Below are 24,878 nucleotides of genomic sequence, written 5' to 3' on the forward strand. Positions count from 1 at the left end.
ATCCACTCGGCAGAAAATGAATCAACACTCTATTAATGAGACTATTACCAATAATGATGGATAGAGAAACTAGACCTCCACAGCCAAGATCATTTTGGAGGTATTGATTAGAGAGATGATGCATTTTTAGACATCACTGTCTAGATGGCCTGAGGGGGAACTCGAGGCATTGTAGCCCAGCACAAAGCTATAACCGTGCTGTAACTACAACATGTTGTCTTTTCTCAGTCATACTGATGTTTACGGTAAAACACTGCACAAAACTAACATTTTATAGGTTTCATATTAAGCCTATAGGTGTTGCCAGATTGACACGGGAAAAAAAAAATCCAAATTTATTCTTTATTTGCAGTGTTTTTGGATTTATTTTTTCTTTTCGTCAGAAATCACATTACAGCACATCTAGTGAATCTGAGTTTTCACAAAAGAACTGAAGAACTCTTATTGTAGAAGAACTCTTCTATATGATAAAGCATCACTTTATTACACTGCAACGTAAATGCAGCCAACCGGAAATTATGCAGATTGATTGTCTTTACCTTACCGGTGCAACACAAAACAATTAATTTTTTCTGCTTGTGATAACAGGCCAACTGCAGTGGTTCTGATAGGAGTGAATGACTCCGCCTGTAGTCTAGAAGAGATCAGTCCGTCTCAGAACCACACGCCATAAATCCCCCCATAGGGACAGGCAATTCGAGGGCAGCTTTGCATGTCTTTCATGCAACAGATCTCTGGTAGGGTGTATCAAAGAGGTATTTCTCTGAAAACAAGCCCTGCATACCTGAGGGGTTGAGCAGAAAAAAACAGTTCAAACCAAAGGCTAAAATTAGGACTTTAGTTTTTTTTTTTTTTTTTTTAAGTATGATCCTTTAAAAAAAAAAAAAAAAAACACTTGAAATGATTTAGTTGTTGAAAATAATAATTTTGAGTATAATATTCTGATTATACTCTTAAGCGCAGCATTAAATAAACATTTGTTAGTACAACAAACTATTCCTATTTCATTTAGTTTTTTTAAGGTTATTGGTTTGCATGTTGTTGCTGTTTTTTTTTAAAGTAAGGTTAACTAATTAGAAATTACAGTGAACTTGAGCATCACTACTCATGAAATCTTTCCACCTTTCATACGCCATACTGATCCCAGCTAACACACGATGAACTAGTTACATCATTTATTGGTATACTAGTGAGTATGATTTCCTAAGTTTATAAGATAACCAAGAACGTTCCAATTATACGCTTGTTTTTCTCTCTCCTGTCTTCAGATATTTTCTGCTTCTTTGGTCACACTCTCAGAAAAAAAAAAAAAAGGTACAAAAGCCATCACTGGGATGGTAGAAAAGGTTCTAATATGGAACATTTAGGAATTAACAGTGCCTACATTTAACACTAGCAAAGAGCTACTGATTCTCTCATTTTGTCGGCTGAAGCATGATATGTTCCATTATATAATTTTCGTCTTCGCATACTCAAACAATACTGCACTACTATCTACAGATGTGGCAATGAGCGCAAGATTCTCTCCTGTGTTTAGTGAAACACAGTGGGTAACGTCATTTCAGCACGCAGAAACACATTGACCTATTTCAAACAAATTATTATGAGTACATGCTCCATCTCATGTGAGTATACACCATTCAGATTCACACTTTCACACCATTCACACTTCACAGCTTTAGTGAGAAACTTGTACTGAAAGTTTGTGCTACAGAGATAATACCTAAAATCATGCAGCTTGTTGATAAGAGGTGTTATTTAATTTTATTTTTCACTTAGCTAAAGGGGTCCTGTTATGGTTTTCATCATCATCTTCTTCTTCTTCTTCTTCTTCTTTTACATTTTCAACTTTCTTTGGCATCCAGTTTTGCTGTTTGAGCATGAAAAAGGTCTGCACAGTTATAAAGCACAGAGCCCACTTCAAAGGGAGTTATTCTCTATATCAGTTAGCACTGTTTCTGAACTCCCTCAAACGCTGTCTTGAGTTTTCTTCCGGGAACGAACATATTGCCGGCCAAGGCATATGCACAATAAAGGGCAAGGCCTGGTTGAGTTGCTTTAGTAGTGTGTTGAAATTTGTGGTTATGGTAAGGAGCGAGACATTTCCGAAACACACTAGAAGCGGTTGACAATGTGTTGAACACTTTGTAGCGTGTACTGCAGTGTAAGTGCTGACTTGTGCGGGTATAGACAGCTGTCTTCTCTGACACACATGGAGTCTTTAACTCTGTGCACCTGATGTGAGCTTCAGTGGAAGGTAAAACCGGTTCAGAGGTTGACTTTATCACTAGATCCCACACACTCCACACAGAACACAAGCCTGTGCTGATGAGTGAAAGGATTTACAGTGTTATGCGAAAGTTTGGGAACCCCTTGCAGAATCTGTGAAAATGTGAATAATTTTAACAAAATAAGAGAGATCATACAAAATGCATGTTATTTTTTTATTTAGTACTGTCCTGAGTAAGATATTTTACATAAAAGATGTTTACATATAGTCCACAAGACCCTTAATGCATCGTGTTTCCTTCTGGAGCATCAGTGAATGTTTGAATCTTTTTTAATAGTTGTGTTTGAGTCCCTCAGTTGTCCTCCATGTGAAAAGATGGATCTCAAAATCATTCAGTCACTGCTGAAAAGGGTTCGAATATGCAAAAAATCCTTGAAAACTGAAGAATCTGCAGGACCTGGAGATTTTTTCTGAAGAACAGAGCTCAGTTTAACTGCTCAGAACAAACAAGGGACTCATGAACAACCATCACAAAACAAAAAAACAGTCGTAGATCATCCAGGTAACTACACACAGTATTAAGAATCAATGGTTCCCAAACTTTTGAACAGGGTTATTTTCATAAATGTAGCTTTTTTTTTTTTTTTTTGTCTTGTGGACTATATGTAAATATCTTTTATGTAAAATATCTTACTCAGGACAGTACTAAATAAAAAAATATCATGCATTTTGTACAATCTCTCTTATTTTGTTAAAATTTTTCACATTTTCACAGATTCTGCAAGGGGTTCCCAAACTTTCGCATAACACTGTAACATAACCCACTGTAATCACTTGGGCATTTATAAATGTTTATCCACTTTAAAACAAATAAATTACTCTTCTTAAAAATAGTGCTTTAGCATACCTGCATGTTTGTGCTTTTGAACACTGACCAGCTTACTACTTCATCAGTAAATCATATACTGATCATTTACTAATGGCTTGTTCATCATTTGTTCATGATTAACAATTGTTTATTGAGATAATGAAACAATTTTGACATAAAAACTTCAATGATTTATAAGTGATAAATAATGTATCAACTAATAGTTTATAAACCATCTACTAATGATCTGTTTGATTTATTTCATGATTTACACATTTTTAAAGATAATTTACAACACATTTGTAAATCGTTAGCATAACACTTATTGATCATTTATGAATGTATAGTCATGTTTTGTAAACGATTAGTTCATCATTAACTAATAATTTATAAATGACTTATAACTAAACGTTATTATAAAGTGTTACCAAAAACTCAATGTATATGTATGCTCAATGATTCATGCTATGAGAAGTTTAACTACTAGTGCTTTCACACAGTGGATATTTGACTCCAGCACTGAAGCCCACTTTCTGTACATTTGACAATATCAGAGACTGATTTAAATGTAAAACCAGGGGTTTAGCACTAGAATAACAGTGTCAAAAGGGGGTAGGATTTGTATTATCCCTTTTTTATAATCTCGGAGGACACAAAAGAAACGTCTCTTGTCGGAGCACAGAAATGAAAGACTGTAACGTAGTCGAAATTTAATTCCTTTCAAGTTTCATTTTTTTCCCCTGGACTCTCAGAGGTTCGGGTTTCTTTTCTCACTGCACTTCTGAGCCCTCAAAGCTCTTGTTTCTATCTTTTTGCTCACTGAGTCAGCAAAAGCATTGCCAGTACATAACAGCGGCACATCAGTTCTCTCACACACACACATACAGGAGGCTGAGACCTCGGTGGCTTTTGTTCCACTTTTATTTTTTGTTTGAAAAAGAATTTTAGCTGCATATGTACATTATACACTTCTGATATTTACATCATAGCAGATTTTTTTTTCTAGATCAATGTTTTCTTAGTGTGCAAATACATAGAATATTCATGAAGCTGTACATTCCAAAATATCTGCAAGAACCTATTCACTGCTGCAGCTTACTCAAACCTTGAGTATTTTCACATCAAATACTCATATCTTCGGGGGTTTTTTCTTCACAGTGTGTTGATTGTAGTCTCGTTCTGGTGGATAATTCTCCTCATGAAACTAAAGGTTTATACCATGTCCTAACCAGCAGATTTCCAGCAAAAAGCTAAACTGATACACGCTGTGATGCAATTGACCATTCGCAAAGACCCGTCCCCTTTAGTTACTGTTGCTACGTCCGACAAGCCATGCCGCTCTCACACCACACATCGTGTTCTCACGCAGTGAAAAATACATCGCGGAGCATAGAGGACACTGACAACGCGTCGACAGACAAGGAGCAGAGTAACAGAGCAGGTTACTTTTGATATGAAACAGTGTCAAATTTCAAATTTTGTCATTTTTAAAGAAATTTAAACAAAAAATACCATTTTGTGGCTCTTTATTGTGTCGTGACAGATCGTTGTAGTGCCTCAGTTCAAGCGATTCGTGAAACGATCATCTCTTCCTACTAGTTAATTTATAGCATCAAATAAACATGAATGAACATTAGAAGGAATGTTGTTTCAACCGCGGAAAGATGTCAGTACACATAATTTTTCAAGTTCAAGTCCACCGACGTTAAATCTACTAACTCCCCTGACTGCTTTGTCGGACAAAATGGTGGATTCGGCATTATGATTGGTTAGATCGCCTGTCAATCAAACCCTCGGCGAAGGGTCAATTAGACATTCATAAGTTATTTGATGCTGCAGAGATGATATTTTTTGTAGGTCAACCCAGAAGTTAGCACCACTTTGGTTCCCTCAACAAAAAAGTCAATAGGATTTTTCCACTGGCTTTAGGACTATTGCAGAAAATGAGCTCTATGACCAACAATGGTTTGTTCATCATGATAATCTTCACTAATAAACACAACTTTTATGAATTTTGAAATCTAAATACAATCGCCAGAACCAAAAAGCTAGTTAGACTATAAAGAAACGACAAAACATTTGCACATCTTCAACACGCCTAAGCTTCCAATGACTCTTTCAATCTTTATCTATAATCCACAAGTTGAAAAGCTTGCAAGATGTTTAAACACAAGGCTGTAAAAGTGGACTAGTGAGTAGATGATTTTATCTCTCCACCATGATGATGTTTAATGTCCGACAACATCTGCAGTCCCACTTGTTAGCAACCGCCTTTTTCAAGACAAGTAAAAGCTTGATAAAATCACATGTGGGGTATGTCTAATTTATTATTTAAGTGTGAAAATGTCTTAAGCTTGTGTTAAACACAGACTTATTTCAGGCATTTAGCCAAAAAAATAATAAATAAATAAATAAAACCCCATTGACTTTAGAACGATGGAACCAGAAGGACAAAAAAGCTAACTCGTTTCCAGGTTTTGGGATTAAATCCTGCAGCAAAATGTCACTTGCTGTGAGAAAGTGAGCATATACAGTTTACCGCATCACGTCTGGTTAGGACATAGTGTTTGGGAAACCATCATTTAAAGTTAGCACTGCTTGGCTCGCGCAAACCGTTAAAAAAAAAAAAAAAACGAAAGATAAAGAAAAAGCAGCCAGTCGGGTCCCACCTGTCTTAATCCACAGATCCGTCGTTGAGCGATGAATGGAGGTGTGTTACATGGAAGAGAGAAAGTTGAAATCAGTGCGCTTTTCAGCAGAGCACTAGGGGGATAGATACACAGCTGAGGCTCAAAGCAGAACGGGTGACCTGGGATATTGTGGTTCAGGCTTCAGTGTTCAGTCAGGGGGATATAAAAGGGCAGCACAGCGCTTACTCTGATTGAACCAATTGCTCTGTGTAACCATCTCTCAGGTCTGCCATTCCCCCCGGGCAAAAAAACACACCAGCTCAGCACTGAGAACATACAACAAGCCAAAGAGGTGTGTAGAGGGAGGGGCTGATACACCGCAAGGGATGTGTATTAAGACTGTGTTTATTGATTTATTGGCCGCATTGATTGTCGAAGTTGTTAAATAGTTCAGAGAAATGGCAAACAGACTGGATGGAGGAGGAATTCGAAAACCATGTGAATCCAAGAGCAGTGTTTACACCCTGTTATTTTCGTGTCTTATCAAACAAGCCAGATTTGTGTAAACCACATTTCTGCTTTTTTAACCTATGAATTCTGTTGCTGGAATAAGTAAACTCGCAAAGTTCATTATGACCTGAATGTTTGTAATCAATTAATAATTGAAAATAAATTCTAAATGTGAGGCCAATGAGATTTACTTATCTCAATTTTTGTATCCTGAGGGTTTACTTTAAATGTCACGGCACAAATGTAATTAATGTTTTCTTAAAATTATCCAATGGGCTGTGTCATTTAATCACTGTTTGCTATTCAAGTAATGCTCTTTTTCATCTGAGACTTGGAGTCGTGTGGTTTAAAAACGCATATAGCATAACACAGAGTTAAATTGCCAAATAAATAAGTATCCAGTGATATTAAAGAGTAGTCTTAGGCATGAACAGGTCATGCAACAGTGCTTTGCATAATATTTAAATGTATGACAACATCTGAGATGAGGGCAATTGAGAAACATAGCTTTGGGTTATGAATGGCTAAGACCTACACATCATTTATACTGAAAGACATTTGTCTCTCCCAATCATGTGCTCAATATATTGTAAATATAACAAAATCCACTATATTGTCAGGTAACAGTACATTTATGAAAACAACATGGCTTTTTGGAAAAATAAGAGCATTTATCATCAAGATAAATGCAGCAATCCCAGAAATATCATTTCCATACAGAGTTTCTTTAAATGTATCCATCAGGTAAGTTGTACATTGAAAAATCTCACTTCCTTGATGATTTTCACAGGAATCTCTTTTAATGTCCCATTTGTCTATAATGACAGCACTTTGTTACAGCAGATGTTTGGTAACTCCCTGCTGCTCCCTCCGCCAGCACTGGTGCTACACTCATTATTATGTTGCTGTATCACTATGCCAGTGGCTGCATTAAAACAAAAAAAAAATAAAATAAATAAAAATAAAATACAACAGAAATGGAGCATATGTGCAACACTTTGGATTTTTTCTGAAATAAGCAGTGAGTGTGATAATGACAGTTTTAGTGGCTGTGATCAACTCACATAAGAGATGGCTTGAGGTTGTGATTAATGACACACAATGTCCCACAGTGTCAGAAATTATTTTAAAAATACTAGATTTCTCTTTGAGATAAAAGAAAAAGGTGATTTGCTGCTAAATCACTCACATACCATATCAAATATTATTCTGAACTGGCATCCATTGAATCCACACTCATACAATGAAAATAATTCTGCAATTCTTGTATAGTCATGTTATACATACTGTATATAACCTTGGTACTGAATGATTACCATATTAATAGACCAATGTACTTAAAGGAATACCACTGTATTAGCATGGCAGATGTCTAAAAGTTCATTTTATTACCATGTACACTACCGTTCAAAAGTTTGGGGATTTAGATATAAAGAAATTAATATTTTTATTCAGCAATGACACATTGAAATTGATCAAAAGTGAGAGTAAATTGATTTATAATATTACAAAAGTTTTCTATTTCAAATAAATGCTATTCAAATGCAGCAACACAACTGTTGCTCAACTTTGATAATAATAAAAAAAGTTTCTTGACCATCAAATCATCATATTAGATTGATTTCTGAAGGATCATGTGACACTGAAGACTGGAGTAATGATGCTGAAAATTCAGCTTTGACATCACAGGAATAAATTACATCTTAAAATATATTATTAATAATAATAATAATAATAATTATATATATATATATATATATATATATATATATATATATATATATAAAACAGTTAGTTCCTGTCCTTGATTCTGATTGGTCAATAGCTGTGTATTCACGATAAAACACGTCTATGACTGCTTCACCCAACGGTTCTGTGTATCACTACAAACACCCTTAGCAACCACTCTTAGCAATGTAAACTGTATGTTCTCAACTGATATTGTTAATTGTGGCTTACTGTATTATGTAGAAGAGTATTTGAGAAAAAGATCGAGTGAGCGAGTTTATTACCTGCATTCAGATTTAGCATTTTCCTTCAGGTCAGTCCTATGTTCATAATAAAAAATCTGTTTAAATGTCCAATGTATTATCCTGTCCTTTTAACAGTTAAGGGGTTTTCCCGTGACTGACAGCGCTAGTCAAAGCATTTGTCAGTTGTGTCTTGTTCCGTGTTCACAACAATTCAGTCTTTTCAATGTAAAAGTCTTCGTTACTGACTGACACACTCATAAAGACAGTCTTTGCCGCCATCTAATGGCGTAATAATGTAACTTCTGTTGCTGTTCACGGCCAGGGACTATTTTTTTCTGGCGGAAGGAAGGCTTTTAGTAAGAGTTTAGTTCATGAAAGTTGCATTGATACATATTTTTGGCTTTAATATTTGTATTGTGTGGTAACCGTTTTATAAAAGCAGCAAGGTACTTGAGGCTAGTGCTGTATCGTCAATAAGTCACGGCTGAAGGGTGTTGTTAGGCACGACGCAAAGCGGACTTATTCATGATACAGCACAGCCTCTCGTACCTTATTGTTTATGTGTGTGTGTATATATATATATATATATATATATATATATATACATATACTGTATTTTTGATACTTCTGTATTTTTGATAATACTATATTTTTGACACTTCTTCCCCAAAACAATACAACAACCCCAAACTTTTGAATAGCAGTGTAAGTGAACAATTAATCAAACTGAAGAAACACCACATATCGTGCATTTCTTCAAGCTAATTTATTAAATACACAGTACAGTCCAAAAGCCTGAGATCTAAATAAAAATGGAAATTACCAGATTTAAGATTTAAAAATGTAAAGTATATGCAGTAAAACTGTCATTCTGATAATGCATACTATAATATTTAATATATGATATAATTAAAAATATGCATGTAGAAGTATAAGCTTTTGGACCCGACTGTCTGAATTTTTATTAGCCACAAAATTGAATGCATAAAATTGGGCAGAAATAGCTGAAACATTCTCATACGAGAGAATTACTGTATTGATAAGATCTGCATTTGATTGTAGTTGTTTTTAGTTTTCAGAACCCACAAATATCCTTGGTTATCAATTGTACTGCACTCACTGCTGGTGTGCGAGAGAGAGAGAGATTAAAAAAACAAAACCCTTAGGGTGATGGTGGGTAAGGACACTTAACTCATCGCATGCATCATCATAGAAGACATGATTCGTATAGCAACTCTTTCTGAACGAAATGAATAAAATTCTCTTCTCTTGACAAATATAAATATATTTATGTTCGGGATAATATTTACAATAACGTTTGCCATCATAAACACCATTGGTATTAGGGGTTGACAGAGCAGATTAGCACTCTTGCTATGGGTACACACACTTTCGCAAAGACAGCATTGATGTGTTGAAGCACGGATCGAGGGGTTGATGAGGGTTCGGCTATGAGAAGGCTGGTGGTGCGGAGAGCAGCAGGGGTTTAGTCCCGAGAGCCAGGCGAATTGCCATCCTCCTCCAGTTCCCACTGAAAGTTTTGCCCTGTCATTTGGTAGAACATCATGTTAAAGGGCTTGTAGAATTTGTGCAGTCTGCGAATGACATCGGGGTCTATTTTGGGGTGAGTTCTACCCTTGGACTTGCCAAGGCAACGTGGGGTACTGCTGTCCTCTGGCTTCTTCAAGCATGGAAATCCCTTGGTTTTATTAAAATAGAAATGTTTGTCAGTAACAATACGCTTGAGTCCCAGGAAATCCTGCACCTTTGCCATCTCGCCGGCCGGATCAACGATAAGCCGCTCTCCGCTGACAAAGTGCATCTGCGAGAGGGGGAAATACTGCATCCAGCTCTCCAGGTGAAGTGCGTAGATCCCTATTCGTAAGGCGCTCCACGACGCGTCGATCAGGCCCAGCGTTCGGTTCTTGAACGCCAGCACTTCGAAGGTGGGGATCTCGGGCCTCTTGGAAAGAGTCTGAGTATAGTCCGAAATGGCTCTGGTCACTGGATTGCGGACGACTATGATTAGTTTAATGTCTCTCGCCATCGTGTGGATGCGCTTCGGCGCGCTGTTTGTCACAAAGTAGCTGGGCGTCTTCTCCATTGTGATCTGTCCCTCCAGAGTAGACGGCATCAGCTCCCTGCAAACACCAGAAGTGAGACAAGCAAATTAGTGTGAAGTAGTTAACACGGCGCACCGTCTTTATCATTAAACACAATACCCAAGGACACGGTACGTGCAAAATTGATTCAGCTACCAAATGGTAAATTATTTGAAATCACACATGAAAATAACTGTTATTATCACTGGACATAATGTTGCAAGTAAGAGCGCACAGCTAATTACAGCCACGGAGTAACATACAAGAGATAAAAGACCAAAGATGAAACGTGTACGTGTATGAGCGTGTTCGTTGTTTAATTGACTCCATCTGTGTTACTCCTGGCGCTGTTTTGGAACTTTAATAACAAGTGCACTGCATATCATTAAAACTGCTGAGCCTGAGGTATTGTTTTATCATACATTTACACAGAGTGTTACACTCCATCTCAGCAAGCCCAGCAAGGCTTTTTACAACATTTTTTTAATGTTTCATTGTGGTTGCAGTATAACATTCTAGAAGTCACACAGAAACAATAAATATAGGCTAAACAAAATAAAACAATTTTGAAATCTTGTGTAAATACCAGACATGTTTTCTTTAACCTCAAAATCCCAACAAGAAGCACACACACACACACACACACACACACATATATGTATGTATATATATATATATATATATATATATATATATGTATATGTATATATACAGTCAAACCAAAAATTATTCAGACATTTTTAATATTTTTTGATAATCTTTTACTAGTGGGTGCAGGACACTGTAGTTCATTTATGTAAGTGAGGATAGCAAAATAAAGTAAACTGTGACATATTATATCCAAAAATTCTTCATACAGTGGCTTACCAGTAAAATTGATAAAAATTTGGAACCAAAAATTATTCAGACACTTTGACCTGACCATGTTTTGCTAAAGTGTTATCTGACATAATTAAAATTCACTTTTTTCTGACACAGTTTAACTCTGAGATCTTGTCATATTTTATTCCCATTTTTTAAACAACTATAGTGAATAAACTGTATTAATGAATTAAACATTCAAGGTATCTGAATAAATTCTGGTTTGACTGTATAAACAAACTGAGAGCAAACTGCAACATTTATTGAGCATTTACAGCATTTAGTTATTAAAATAGCATAATCTGTACATTTGAGTTAATAATTTCAAAATAGTAATGAAAAAGCAACATCCCACAGTTGTTAAATAAGTTATGCTAGCATGTGCTATGATAGATGTTGATTTGAACTGAAATTTGAATAGTTGAAGTGACTTATTTATTTTGAGTAATCAACTTAAAAATTTGCTTATTCTACAAATGATTAAGTTCCTCTAACTCAGTATACCTTGTTGGTTGAACGTAAATTCACTCAAAGTTGTCATAACTCAAAAAAATTGATGCAAACTGTTTTCTTTTTTTTTTTTTTTTTTTATTGTTGTTGTTGTTGTTTTATTATTTTGTTGAGCCAACACATTATTTTTTAGAGTGCAGTAAACTATCAGTATACCTATTAGTTCTCTTGTAGTATAGTTGCAGTACAAACAAAAACTTAGTTGTAAACTAGTTGTGTACTCAAAGTGTATACTTTTATACACTAAAAAGTTAGCCAATTTAGTCCCAAGTACAGTAGTATTGAAATAGTACACTTACAAGTATACTACTAGTACATTGATATTAGTATACTTAAAATATTCTTAAAAAAATATGCTTGAACTTTACTTAAGTATACTTAATAAAAATCAATTTGAAGTATACCTAATTTTTTGTAAGGAAATGTGCTAACAACAACATGAAAATGTTGCTGCAACATGTTAAAATGTGTTTTTAAAACATTTTCTTCTACCGTTCTAAGTTCATAAAATGAATTCATTATTACAGCATTTACACTGCTTACACACTGCATCCGATGACCTTTCTTCCTCTTCTTGCTCTGATTTAATGTTCAAATGCCTCACTGGAAAGAAAACATATTAATTATGACATTTTCTGTCAGAAGAGATGTTTGTGCTTTGAGCGATATATCTGAGTGATTACAGTCAGCTGTTTGTCACCGTATGAAGTATTGTGTTCAACTTTTTATCATCAAGATCAAACTGGGAGATGAATCAGTGCAGAAAGAGTCATTCATAAGTGAAGGAAATTAAATAAATATTTATCTGTTTTGAGCTTATATTGCAATGTGATCCAAGCCTCAGGAGTGCAAAACAAATGAATATTTAGCACTCTCTCTGCTCTATGATCTATTCATACTGATCTATTCAGTATGATCCCTCATTAAATCTCACAACAAGAATTTGACCTAAATTTATGACTACATAATTAATTTGCTTTCAGTTCTACGTAGCTGAGACAATATGAGACCCATCAGTGCATTCAGAAATCCTTGTAACATATAAATACATATTAATTCACAGAATGATTGCTGACTGCTAACAGAATAAAATATACTATTATAATGTAATGACAATGTTGGAGAAGCTACTTTAAAACTGTAGCTTGTCAACAACAACAGTCAAGATACTCTTGATAAAGTAATAAAGCTAACTTCATTGAAGTTATTTATGGACAAGATATTTATAAGATAGATAACACAATTTATAAGTGGTAAAAATGCAAAAGCTTTTGGAGAGAAACAAAACAAATGTATGGTTTTAAATACATACAGTTGGTGGTAATATAATCCTTTCTGTGGCTGCATAGACCCATCCACCCGAAGCCAAATATAAACTTTTGTTGAGCGATTTCGGCTGAATTAAAGCATTCCAGGCTGAGGGTCTTACTTTAGGGCACAGCGGTTAAAAAGCAGGTCTTTAACTTTAGCTGAAGCCTGTCAAAATGTTCTACAATCTTTATTATGTAACTCTTGACATGTTTGCTTTCTCGTTGTGTTTGACCTTTTCCAGCTTTAACAGAGTGGAAATAAATAAATAAATCTGAGTCTTTGTTAAACCTACCATAAAAAAAAATAATAATAAATAAATAAATAAAAAAAACACATTGTTACACACACTCTCTCAAAACTACAGAAAAATTAAACAAATATTAAAAGCTTTTCGTAACTTTACATTGAACAACAACAACAACACTCACTTTGTGCAATGACAAATACTTCTAGCGAAAATAAAGAAGAGGTGTTTTTAAGAAGTAAAGCATATTACGGTTCCTCGTTCTCTGTAAAGTCTTTTAATTCCATTCAAATTGCCACCTACTGCTCATTATTATCACATTTATTGTAGTCAACAACAAGCAAAGCGTAAGGGCTCAAGATATTCATGTTTATCTTGCTAGCACCATATTATCTGACAGTTAAACAAGTGAGAGATGCTCATATTCTGCAGCAAAGGGGTCAAAATCTGAGGCATTACTAATGAAAACAGCAATAAACTTTGATAAAGGAAGTTACACTATAGATCATATGAGAGAAGATCAGCTGCTTTGTTACATTCGGTGCAGTGCCCATTTGTAATTCATCATCTTATTTACCCAACATGATATATTTAAATGGGGTTTAAAGGTTCTGTAAATTCGATTTATTTGAAGTATGTTATGTATGTGCTTTATACAACAATTAGATCACCCATAATCGTATTATTGACTTCTTGGATAACCATGTGTCAGTGTGCTTGTAGGGGTGGGGGAACTACAAAATACCATTTCAGATATACATTTCTGAAATGTATATCTGAAATGGTATTTTGAAATTGTGTTCTTCTTACATTCACTTTGCAAAACCTACTGGTATATAAGGTTGCCGACAAAGCTGAAGGTTCAAAGTGCACAGTAATGTGCAAAGGCAGCACACATAGACTACTGCACTCATAATAGATTTGATACTATATGTGCTGCTTCATATATACTGTACTGAAGCACCTTGTATAGATGTCATTTATTATATGGATGCGGACGGATTGAGGAGTTGAAATATTGTCCATTAAATCCTATTAAATTGAGGTGAAGCTCAGTTCACAGGTAAAATGTTGTCTAAAAACAAACAATAATGTTATGTGTGTGTGATTTCCTGAAAGCTGAAGTGTGTACAAGTGTGTATTAAAGGGATAGTTCATCCAAAAATGAAAATTATCCCATGATTTACTCACCCTCAAGCCATCCTAGGTGTATATGACTATCTTCTTTCAGACGAACACAATCAGAGATATATTTAAAAATATCTGTAGTCCTCCAAGGTTTAATGGGGGGGGGGGCGTGTTTTGAAGCCAAAAATAATGCATCCATCCATAAAAAAAAAAAAAGACTGTAAATCGACTTGCGCACTCCAACCATCCATCCATTTTTTTTTCTATTGCATTTGAATCATCAATGATAGCAATTATTATAATGAAAACAATTTAAATGGGCAAAATAAAGTTATTCTGATAAACTAAAAAAAAAGTGACTTTTGCTTGTTTGGTTTAATTAAAACGAACAACTTTTGAACATTTTTAACAACTTGTGTTCAATCCACCTAATATTTTTAAAACTGCAGGTTTAAAGATCAGAAAATAAATTAAACCTCAGTGAATTTATTTTAAAAAATAAGTTGGACTAACATAAGAAAATTTAGTTTGACAAATGTAATAAAGCTAAGTAAAACATATTATAGTAAATTAATTTGACCTAATCCAACTAAATGTTGTGTGTTGACCCAACTTAATTTGAATTAAATACGTTTCAATTAAATCAAGTAAGGGAAATGAATATATTTTTTTCTTTTTTAGCAAATATTGCTGATTGTCTCAATTTCAATCTATATGTAGAGAATGTCTTCTGATGTGACAGCTGTCGCTCTCCAGCAAATATGCCAATAGCAAGAGCCAATCAATCATTACATGTTGGACACATTTTAAATGAGCATCTCTCCGGGCCGCATTCGAATTCTCCTTGTGGAACACATCAAATAGAGTACATATATCCTCCATGCCCCTCAGCACACACATGCACACACTCACTCACAAGTGCCTCTGTAATTTCATTTCTGTAACAGTATTGCACTTCTGATGGGTAATTTCCCAATGGATTATGCTTTGCTCAACATGCTATAGAGCTGTGGCCACTTCTAGAGCAGTAATGGGATATAAAACACATCTGTAGATAGCACAGTGACTAGAAAGAGTATTAGTTTTCATTATATTCCATCAATGTTCTACACTTCCTCAGTGCGGTAATGAATGACTAAAGATTTTTTGCCCTCTCAAGGTCTTCAGGAGTTGGCTATTTAAAGTTCACAATAAAGCATACGGGATGCCCAGGACGGGGATTTGTTTGCTCGCAAGTTGAATTAAATAAAAAAAAACTTGCTGAGACCAACCAAAACGGGAAAAACCCATAATGAATCACCTTGGATTCACCTATGTAAATCGCATCTAAAGTACAAGCGCAACGAGCAGCAGGCCTCGATGTTTAATAACAACACGTCATGCTTCTCCGGACAAAACGTTCCGTCAACAGGACAGATGACTGATGCTCAAGGTAACCTTCTTCATTTAAGACAAGCACATAACCGGCCATTGTCCTCATCAAGCTCGATGCAACTCATTATATGTGTAATTGCAAAAATATGGAGATTACGGAGGCGCGATACCTTCATTTGTGATTGAGGTCGAACTCATTTTGATTGTGAGTGAATCAGTCATGGATGGTATACATTTAAAATGTCAGAGGGAGGGAGAGGTGGAAAAGAAAACAGAATGCTGATAAACAAGCTAATTTTCCTACGCTCCGTGGATGACTCGGCTGGCTTCGCGCTCAGCTGGAACGGTGAAAAAACTGATACAAATGGTTAACAATTGCTTATGCCTGCATGAGGAGTTGCAGCATGACACGGGTCATTCGGGTGGGCAGGTAAATACAGCGCGAGGGGCTGAAAAGGCTTCCCTCGCCATCTGCTGTTTACCTACTCGCGCAAATCGCATAATATACCAGAGCTATTTGTCTATAGGCCTTACCGTGCTTGCATAACGCTTGGATAAACATGCTTAGGACAACTAGACTTAAACAAGACAAATTCCTTTGTAGCTCCGTGGATCATTTGATGAGGAGTGAATTTTTCTGCTTAATAAACAAAAGAAAAAAATGCATTATGCATTGATGATTGTGTATGTTTTTATTTTATTGTTTTTTGTTTTTTTTTTTGTACATTTAACAGGCATTCTGCGAATGGCAGCTGAGTACACTTAAGAATAAGGACTTGCAGACTAATGAACATCACTTTTAGGGGAATGTTGCTTTCAGAGCACACAACTATATTGTCTCTGTGCTTTGAAGTTAAAAGCATTCTAATTGGCACTTGCTGTGATCTACAAGACAGAGAAAGATCCTGAGGTATTATTTTACATGGGTATTTCTCAGGTTTATCTCTAAATGCATCTTCTGAACCACTCTCTGTCTCCAAGGCAGACATGGAAAAATCTGTGCAAACTTATACAGTAAATGCAGAGATGCCTCACCTTTTCTAAGGCATATTGTTCACTTGTTTTATTTATGTTTTTAATCTTTGAAGTTCATTTAATGTTAATGTTAGTCACTGAATTTAATTCTGAATAGCTGTTGCTAGAATAGATGCTAGATGCAAAGTTTGGATTGCAATAAAATAAATAATTGCTATGCAAAGAAATATAAAAAAATCAGACTTTCGTAACTAAACATCAATAAATACATTAATTTTTAATAATTATGCCCATTTATCTTTTCAGTACTATTGAAAAAAAATTAGTATCATAATTAATTTTTATTTAATAGAAATAAATTATAAATTGAAACAGAAGACTACATAATATATTGAGTAAATTAGAGTATTTCTGTCATCACACCTCTCTGAGTGTTTGGCATGGTATATGGGTCAATGACATGACGGGTCATTTTTTTTGTCCAAAGGCCTTAATAATAATAAAAAAACAAAGATATGACATCCAAAGTATGTAAGGTAGTACAACTAGATCACTTTTATTGAGTCCAAAAGGTTTTAATTATATTTTGCTACATATAAAGGTATTTTACAGATTTTGAAGTGTCAAAAGGTCATTCGGTTTAACTGTCCAAAGGCCAATGCAGCCATTTCATTTGTGATTAAAATATCTAAAAACATAATAAATGTATATATTTTTTATTCTGGCATGATTTTATAACATCATATAACAACATAGTGCAAAATGATATTAAAATTATGTGTAGAAGTCGTTGTTTTGTTATGAGAAAAAATGTCCGGAAAAAATAATAATAATTTTATTGATGTCATTTGGAGTAACCAATATAAAGGGACCATTTTGGATCAAGTCATGCAGTCATGTGACAGGATGTGACATCATTCAGACACCTGCAAAGGACCACATGGTTGTGAAGCAAAGTTACTAACTCTCTTTAAACTATTTGAAAAATTCATGTTTTCACTTGCTCATACTCATGTCCCGAAACATCAGGTCATTCAGTACAACTGCTATAAAACATGGAAAATGTTTTAAAAACTTGTACTGAATATAAAATGTTTGATTGTCCTTTTGCTAGCTAGTTAGCAATCTAACTAGCTAGATATCAGCCTGTTAGCATTGTTTGAAAATATCATTCGGTGTAACCAAAAGTGTCATTCTGTAAAACCGAAATTTTGGTTAAACCGAATGACTTTTTTGGTGACAAATTTTGTCCATCTTGTAAAAAATGACAAAAGCAGTGTTAATTGGTTATAAAAACCACATAATCTCATTGTTAACACTTAATAAAACTTCAAAATTAATTATATCTCCATTAGGTTTTTTTTACACTGAAAAATCTTATTCGTCAATGTTGATATATTTGGTCTTGGTGGAATAAATCTGCTACGCTGCTGCTATTGGTTATTGCTGCTGCTTCTGCTGCAGACTTGCTACTGCCAGTACATACACAACACTGTTGCTGCTGTGAGGAAGTAAGACACGCTGCTGCTGTACAATATAGCATACATGAATTACCCGTAGTAGATCTATCCAGGTGGAGCTGGGGAAGTTGGAGGGTTTCAGAAAGTGCTTTGCAACTGCTACAGCAAATGCTGACCAAGTATTTGAAGGTTGAGCAGCGAGCTCATTGGTTACTGATACAGCAGGAATGTGATTGCAAGCAGATTGAGTTATCAGCCTGTGCCATCTAGAGTTCCATGACAGAACTTTGTATTCCTGGACAATAGTCATAGATTGTCTTCTACAATGGTCCATAAATGAAAGTTAATTTATTAAATATAATGAAATATATTTAAATTATATACGCATTTCTATAAATATAAATTCAAACACGGATTACTAATATGCATTGCTAAAGTTTTTTTAAATACAACATTTACTGTGTCTATGATAGTATGTTAATGGGTATTTCATACAAAAATAGCATTCCAGCAGCATGAGTTGCCTCCTCAGAGTGAGATAAATCTGCATTGTGTGCGCCCTTTTATAACTCTGAATAGTTCCACACACAATGTTTCCCACAGCAGCTCTGCATGTACCTCAGTTGTTTATCAAGGGGATGTAATGGCAGACTTGCCTGTTTGTTTCTGGAGAAAAGGATGAGGGAGGGGCTCATGGCAGAGATTCAAGAAGAAGTCAATAACAAGAGCAAGACTTTCCTAAAAATGAGTCAGTGAGTGCAATGATGAACTGCTCCAAGACATAAAACATTGAAGCAATATCAGCATATATAGCATATCTTCATAATACTTATGTGAGTCAATCAAGTGATGAAGGTAAAATGTGTGATTTCTGCATCAACTGACAAATTTCTCCAATCTTCTTCTGGTAAGGTAAACAGTTAGTTCTGCTTCAAACTCATGCCATTGGTTGAAGCAGAGTTGCCATGCTGGGATGCTCAAACAAACAGAGCAATGTTTTGATAGCACCAAGTTGATTTACACTTTTGGTAGAATCAACCTGTGAATGGTTTATTTATTGTCATCTCTCATATTAGTCTGAGACAGCATAAAGTATTTTAACCCCTTAAGCCCGAAGTGTACCGCCGGCGGTACACTACCCCCCGCGAAAAAATTCATAATCAAATTACTAAGCAACCACTGACAGGAATAGCACATTTATCATTTAAAGCTTAGAAACTCAGCTTTTTAATGTTTTGTTCAACTCCTAATGAGTGCTGAGTCATCCAGCTAAACTGGAGTATACCGCCCGTGGGCGCCACCTAGCTACAAAAAAAAATTAATAATCATATTTTTCAAAACTACTGCCTTGATCAACACAAAATAGGTGTCATTTGAAAACTTAACTCCTAAGTAGTGCTGAGTTATTTGCTGAAAAATTAAAAACATCATACAGCTCAGATAATCATGTGTCATATGTCATTTGAAAGGTCTCACGGAGTAGAATACAGCAAGCATAATTGTTTTGGGCTTTGACTAAACTTGGGCGAGTTTTTTGTATACATGAAGCCCCGCAAGACCCATACGTAAATAATATACAGATGCAGCATTTATGTCACATTTTTGCTCGTAACTTCATGAAACATGCTCCGACATCATTATTTACAGCAGATTCTCATGATTAAAATGAGTCCAAAATCATCCAGCATAATCCAGTAAGTCGATCACGAGATATTCCTCACATAAAGTGACACATAAAACCCCACAGGCACACAGACAGTAACTAAAATCAGATGTAACTTTCACGTGACATTTTCGCTTATAACTTCATGAAACATGCATAGATCGTAGAAAATGGCACATCATTACTTACAGTGGATGCTCCCGATTGAAATGAGTCCAAAATCAACATAATCCCTTGTGTCAATCACAAGATATTCCTCGCGAAGGAACGATATTAAAAATGCCTATTAGGGGGTGTCAAGGGCTAAACAAAAAGGCTACCTTTGTTCCAAATTACTTTATGCTATCACCACAATTTGAATCAGATGCAGCTCACATATAGAGGAACATCACCAAAAAAAGAATTATCCCCCTACCTTATTTCCTTCATGAGAGATTGCATGTCAAATTAGAAACGTGTAAAATTTTCCTTGAACACAATTTTTTTTTTGCCTTTTATTAGCAGTTTCTCAGCATGAGAATGTCCAAATTTATTTTTTTTTATTTAAAAAATTAAAAAGTTTTCTTTTAAACAATACCAACATTTTGACTCTCCTTGCTAGAGTTTTTTTTTATAGTTACGAGTCTTTACTTTTTTTGTATGTCACAACTCTGAAAATGCCTTCAGGGCTTAAGGTGTTAACATTGGAAAATTATATACTTCAGCTTTAAAGGGTTAGTTCACCCAAAACTGAAAATTCTGTCATCATTTACTCAACCTCATGTCATTTCCTTCTGTGAAAAACAAAAGAACATATAATGAAAAATGTCTCTTGTTGTTAATGTTGTTTTGGACCCAGCAGACATTCACTGAATAGATGAAAACAGGTGATTCTTCAAAACATCTAATTTTGTGTGCCACAGAAGAAAAGAATGTCATACACATTTGGAATGACATGAGGGTGAATAAATGCTGTCAGTATCTTCATTTTTGGGGATGTTCATATCTAAAACGTGGTTCTACCACACATATATTTACATATGTTTGCATAGACACTAAAATGTACAATACTAAAGTATTGATAGCATCTAAAATGTAACACATGTATGAACAACTTTACAGATGTACAAATGTTCACAAATCCTTTTTTAATCTATTAGTTTTTAATATATAGTAGCTATTTTTTTGCTACATTTGCAATACGTTTTTGTAATTGCAGTTAGGGTTAGGATTATTATATTTTTTTTTTCTCTCTATTTTTTAAAGAAATGATTACGGTTATGTTTAGAGAGAGGAGAGAGACTAGAGACTTATATATTATACTTATATATAAAATATCTATATAATGGTATAATTAACAAATTAGTTATTTTTATGTTGTTTAGGTTTGGAGATCTAAAATAAAAGTATGAAATGTTACAAATTCAACTATATAAATATATCGATGATATGAAGAAGTCATAAACATTTTTAGTTTCTAGTGCAGCTGGAAAACTTCTTACATTTTAGATGCTGTCAGTACGTCCATATTGTACATTTCAACATCAAACCAACCAACCAAACAAACAAACAAAACAAAATATATATATGTTTTTGTACCTGTAAATATTACATACTAATACCTATGTATAAACAATGAGACCAGGCTGAACATCAAGTGCGCTGAAATCACAAACACTTAATAGACAACCGCAAAAGCCAGTGCAGCCGAACTTCAGCACACAATCTCACTACAAGCGTTCAAACACATCTAGACTTTTGGTATGATATGAAGAGGGCCAAAACACACAGGGAATTGTTTTTCTTTTCTTATGGGGTGAAATGAAAGGCTTTCTGAGAACAATGCCAAGAGACTTGACAGGATGAAACACCTACGACAGTTCCCCAGACAGTCGAGCCTCTGTTTCCTTTGCGCTCTCACCCGCCTGACTGATGTTGTGCTAAGAGAGCTGTAGAACAGTCAGTTTATAAGTTGCATGGAGAGAGGTGCGAGTAATTAAGACAACAACACATTCTCCGCACTGCAAGTAAAGCCCCTTCCGCTTCCCAGAGAACTGTTCACTTCAATGAAACCGTTTAGGAGAGAACTGACAGCTGGTCTTGATCAAAAAACCTTTTCTGTTCTCTCCTCCTGCGATCCCCAGAAGGCCATTCTACGTCCAACAGCGAGGCAGAACAGTGCATCGCTACCCATCCTGCCAGCCTGCTGCACGTAGATCTAAAGCTATGTTTATGAGCCTCTCGGACATGCTGAGCGTGATGAAATGAACCAGAGGAGAAGCTTTATGGATCTTTGGAATATCACCATAAAGCAGATAATTGCTCCATGAAACCAGCCTGTATATCACCCTGTAAATTAGCTTGTTTTCCCTCGCAACATCATTTTAATGAGAAATTGCAGAGGAAGGAGCCACACCTCCGAGCGTCAGGCTCTATTTATGAATTCGGTCCTGCGGGGAGAGCAGAAGCGAATTTTGTTTTCCTATTTTATCACTCACAAGGCATGGATGGCTCTAGAAACCTGCCATTCACTAGAATATGTATGCAGCTACTTTCAGAACTTGTGTTTGTTTACGTTCCTTTTGATGGGGTGAGAAGAGCGCTTCGGGCTACGCGCATACAATTTCCTCTCAATAGCCCTAAATATCTTGTGATTGGTGAGGCAATTACAAAAACAAGTAGATGCAATGTTTGGCTCCCTGCTATAGAGCACTGGTGACTACACAAGCACACTGATCTGTCATTTAATATTTTACCAAGATGCAATTGAAAAAAATTATTGCCATTTGAAGAAAAAAAAAAAAAAAGAATAAAAGCGAGGTAGAAGTCACACCTGGGTACAACTGAGGCAAAGGCTATAATTTCTATCCAGAAAATCTAGCTGATATGGTTCAGTTAAGCAGAACTGATTAATATGACAGATTGGATGTGATAGATTTTATTGCCAAAAAGAAACAGCGATGAGCACTCATCCAGGTACTAAGAGAGATTGCACTGCTGCCCATGAATGATAACACCACAGCTTTCCTACTCTGCATGAGTGACAGGAGTTACAGGCATCCATTAGTGATAGGATAACCGTGTAGACCCACACATTAAAATCAGACTTTTCCATACGGCTCCCATCCATGATAACAGACTGACATCAGAGAATAAATGCACCATGAATCAACCGTGCCATTTCTTCCACTTGTCCATACAAGTAATACATCATGATCCAATGTGTAGGAGACATATTTAACAATTAGAGCTGCCAACTGATTGAAGATTTTAATCAAATTAATTGCATGATATGCCAATTAATTCATTGAATTGATGACAATTTATCTCATATATCAGCATTTGCTGAGAAAAGCTTCCCAAATTCAGTTCATTTTGCAACTGAGTCTGTCAGAGGTAGACTTTCACATAGAACATTTTCTTGCTTTTATTATGTTTTCAAGTTGATTTAAATAAACATCTGCCAAGAGTCCAATTTTTCATGCCATTTTTTTTTTTTTTTTTTTTAAATTTACACACAGGTTAGGGGCTTGATGGTATTACTACAGTACGACCTCTCAGTCCCAAGTTTCTTGGGAAAATCCCGGACGAGCCCCCAACTTTTATTGCACTACTGTTAAAAATGTTGGCATCAGTAAGATTCTTTTATTCAGCAAGGATGCATTTTATTGATCAAAAGTGACAATAAAAACTTTTATAATGTTACAAAAGATTTAAAATAAATGCTGTTCTTTTGAACTTTCTATTCATCAAAGAATCCAGAAAAATAAGTATTACGGTTCCCATTTATAATAAGAAATGTTTCTTGAGCATCAGATCAGCATATCAGAATGATTTCTGAAGGATCATGTGACACTGAAGACTGGAGTAATGATGCTGAAAATTCAGCTTTGATCACAGGAATAAATTACATTTTAAAATATATTCAAATATTATACAAAACAGCTATTTTACATGTTAACAATATTTCATAATATTATAGTTTTTACTATATTTTTCATCAAATTTTGATAATTTTTTATTGCATCATTTTTTTTGTTTTTTGTTAATTTTTAACATAATTCTTCACATTAAATGCATGCTTTAAAATGACAAAAACACTAAAGAAAGAAAGAAAGCCTGTGGCATAGCAGTAATCCACACTGGAGCTCTCACTGGGGCACAGGTTTCACAAGTTTGACCTGTTTTCCTTTCCCCTTCTCTCTTCCCAATAAGTTCCTTCTCTCTGTCTATACTGTATTATTTAATAAAAGGCAAAAAGCGCATAAATAAAAAAGGAGGACGCAGTCTGCCTCTATGAACAAAATAAGACCTAAGTAGACTGTCTTATGCCGTTGTTTGTCTGATGTGCTGAAGTCCTCTGAAGCACAACAGTACTTTTAGAGTGCTGTTAGTCTGCAGGCACTCCATTGAGTCTGATATTTGCTTGAGTCAGCATCACAGGACCCCATTTGTCCAGTGCACTTACTTATAATAGCTTTGTGCAAAGCAGCATTTGGGAGCAGCTATGGCTCCGCTCATTCCACGAATGACACTTCACTGCTCTAACATCACATACTACGGAACATTTCTCTCTTGATACAGTCAAAACGTGATGTATTTTCTCAATTTCCCTGCTCGGACTCACTAGACTGGGAGAAATCTTTGAGAAAATCTAGGCGCAGTGGATTCATATATTCACTAACAATGCACATTGGGTGAGCCATTCAGACATCACTAGCAGTCATTATTGAAATAATATCAACGTTTCCTGTATCTTCTGCTCTTTGGTGATAGTGTGTTTCGCAGCATGAAAGTGAACTCTTGACCATATTTAAATTAAAATACCCCCCCCCCCCCCCCCCCCCTTCTCTCTCTTACTCTCTTTTGAGCCAGTTTTGCTAAATCCTTTAAATATATCTAAGATTCAATTTATTTCTTTATCTGTGCGAAAGGCTCAGGCCGGCAGCAGCCTCCTGAACGAGTAGCTGTTCACAGGTGTGGTTGAGCTCTTTGAGATTTGGAGAACCTGGAAGGTTTTTTAATTATTTATTTATTTTTATTTAAGAACAGACATGCTA

General features: G+C 35.3%; 1 protein-coding gene across 1 annotated transcript in view; it reads right to left on the reverse strand.

Annotated features, from left to right (window-relative positions):
* Nucleotides 1-8,041: 8,041 nt before the first annotated feature.
* Nucleotides 8,042-24,878, reverse strand: part of hs3st4 (heparan sulfate (glucosamine) 3-O-sulfotransferase 4) — a 132,924-nt gene continuing 116,087 nt past the window's right edge. Inside the window, exon 2 of the mRNA XM_051888642.1 lies at nucleotides 8,042-10,352. Coding sequence (XP_051744602.1) covers nucleotides 9,698-10,352 — 655 coding nt within the window. The 3' untranslated portion in view covers nucleotides 8,042-9,697. The remainder of the gene's footprint in view (nucleotides 10,353-24,878) is intronic.

The sequence above is a fragment of the Ctenopharyngodon idella genome, chromosome 3 (assembly GCF_019924925.1).
Source record: "Ctenopharyngodon idella isolate HZGC_01 chromosome 3, HZGC01, whole genome shotgun sequence".
NCBI classification, from domain to species: domain Eukaryota; kingdom Metazoa; phylum Chordata; class Actinopteri; order Cypriniformes; family Xenocyprididae; genus Ctenopharyngodon; species Ctenopharyngodon idella.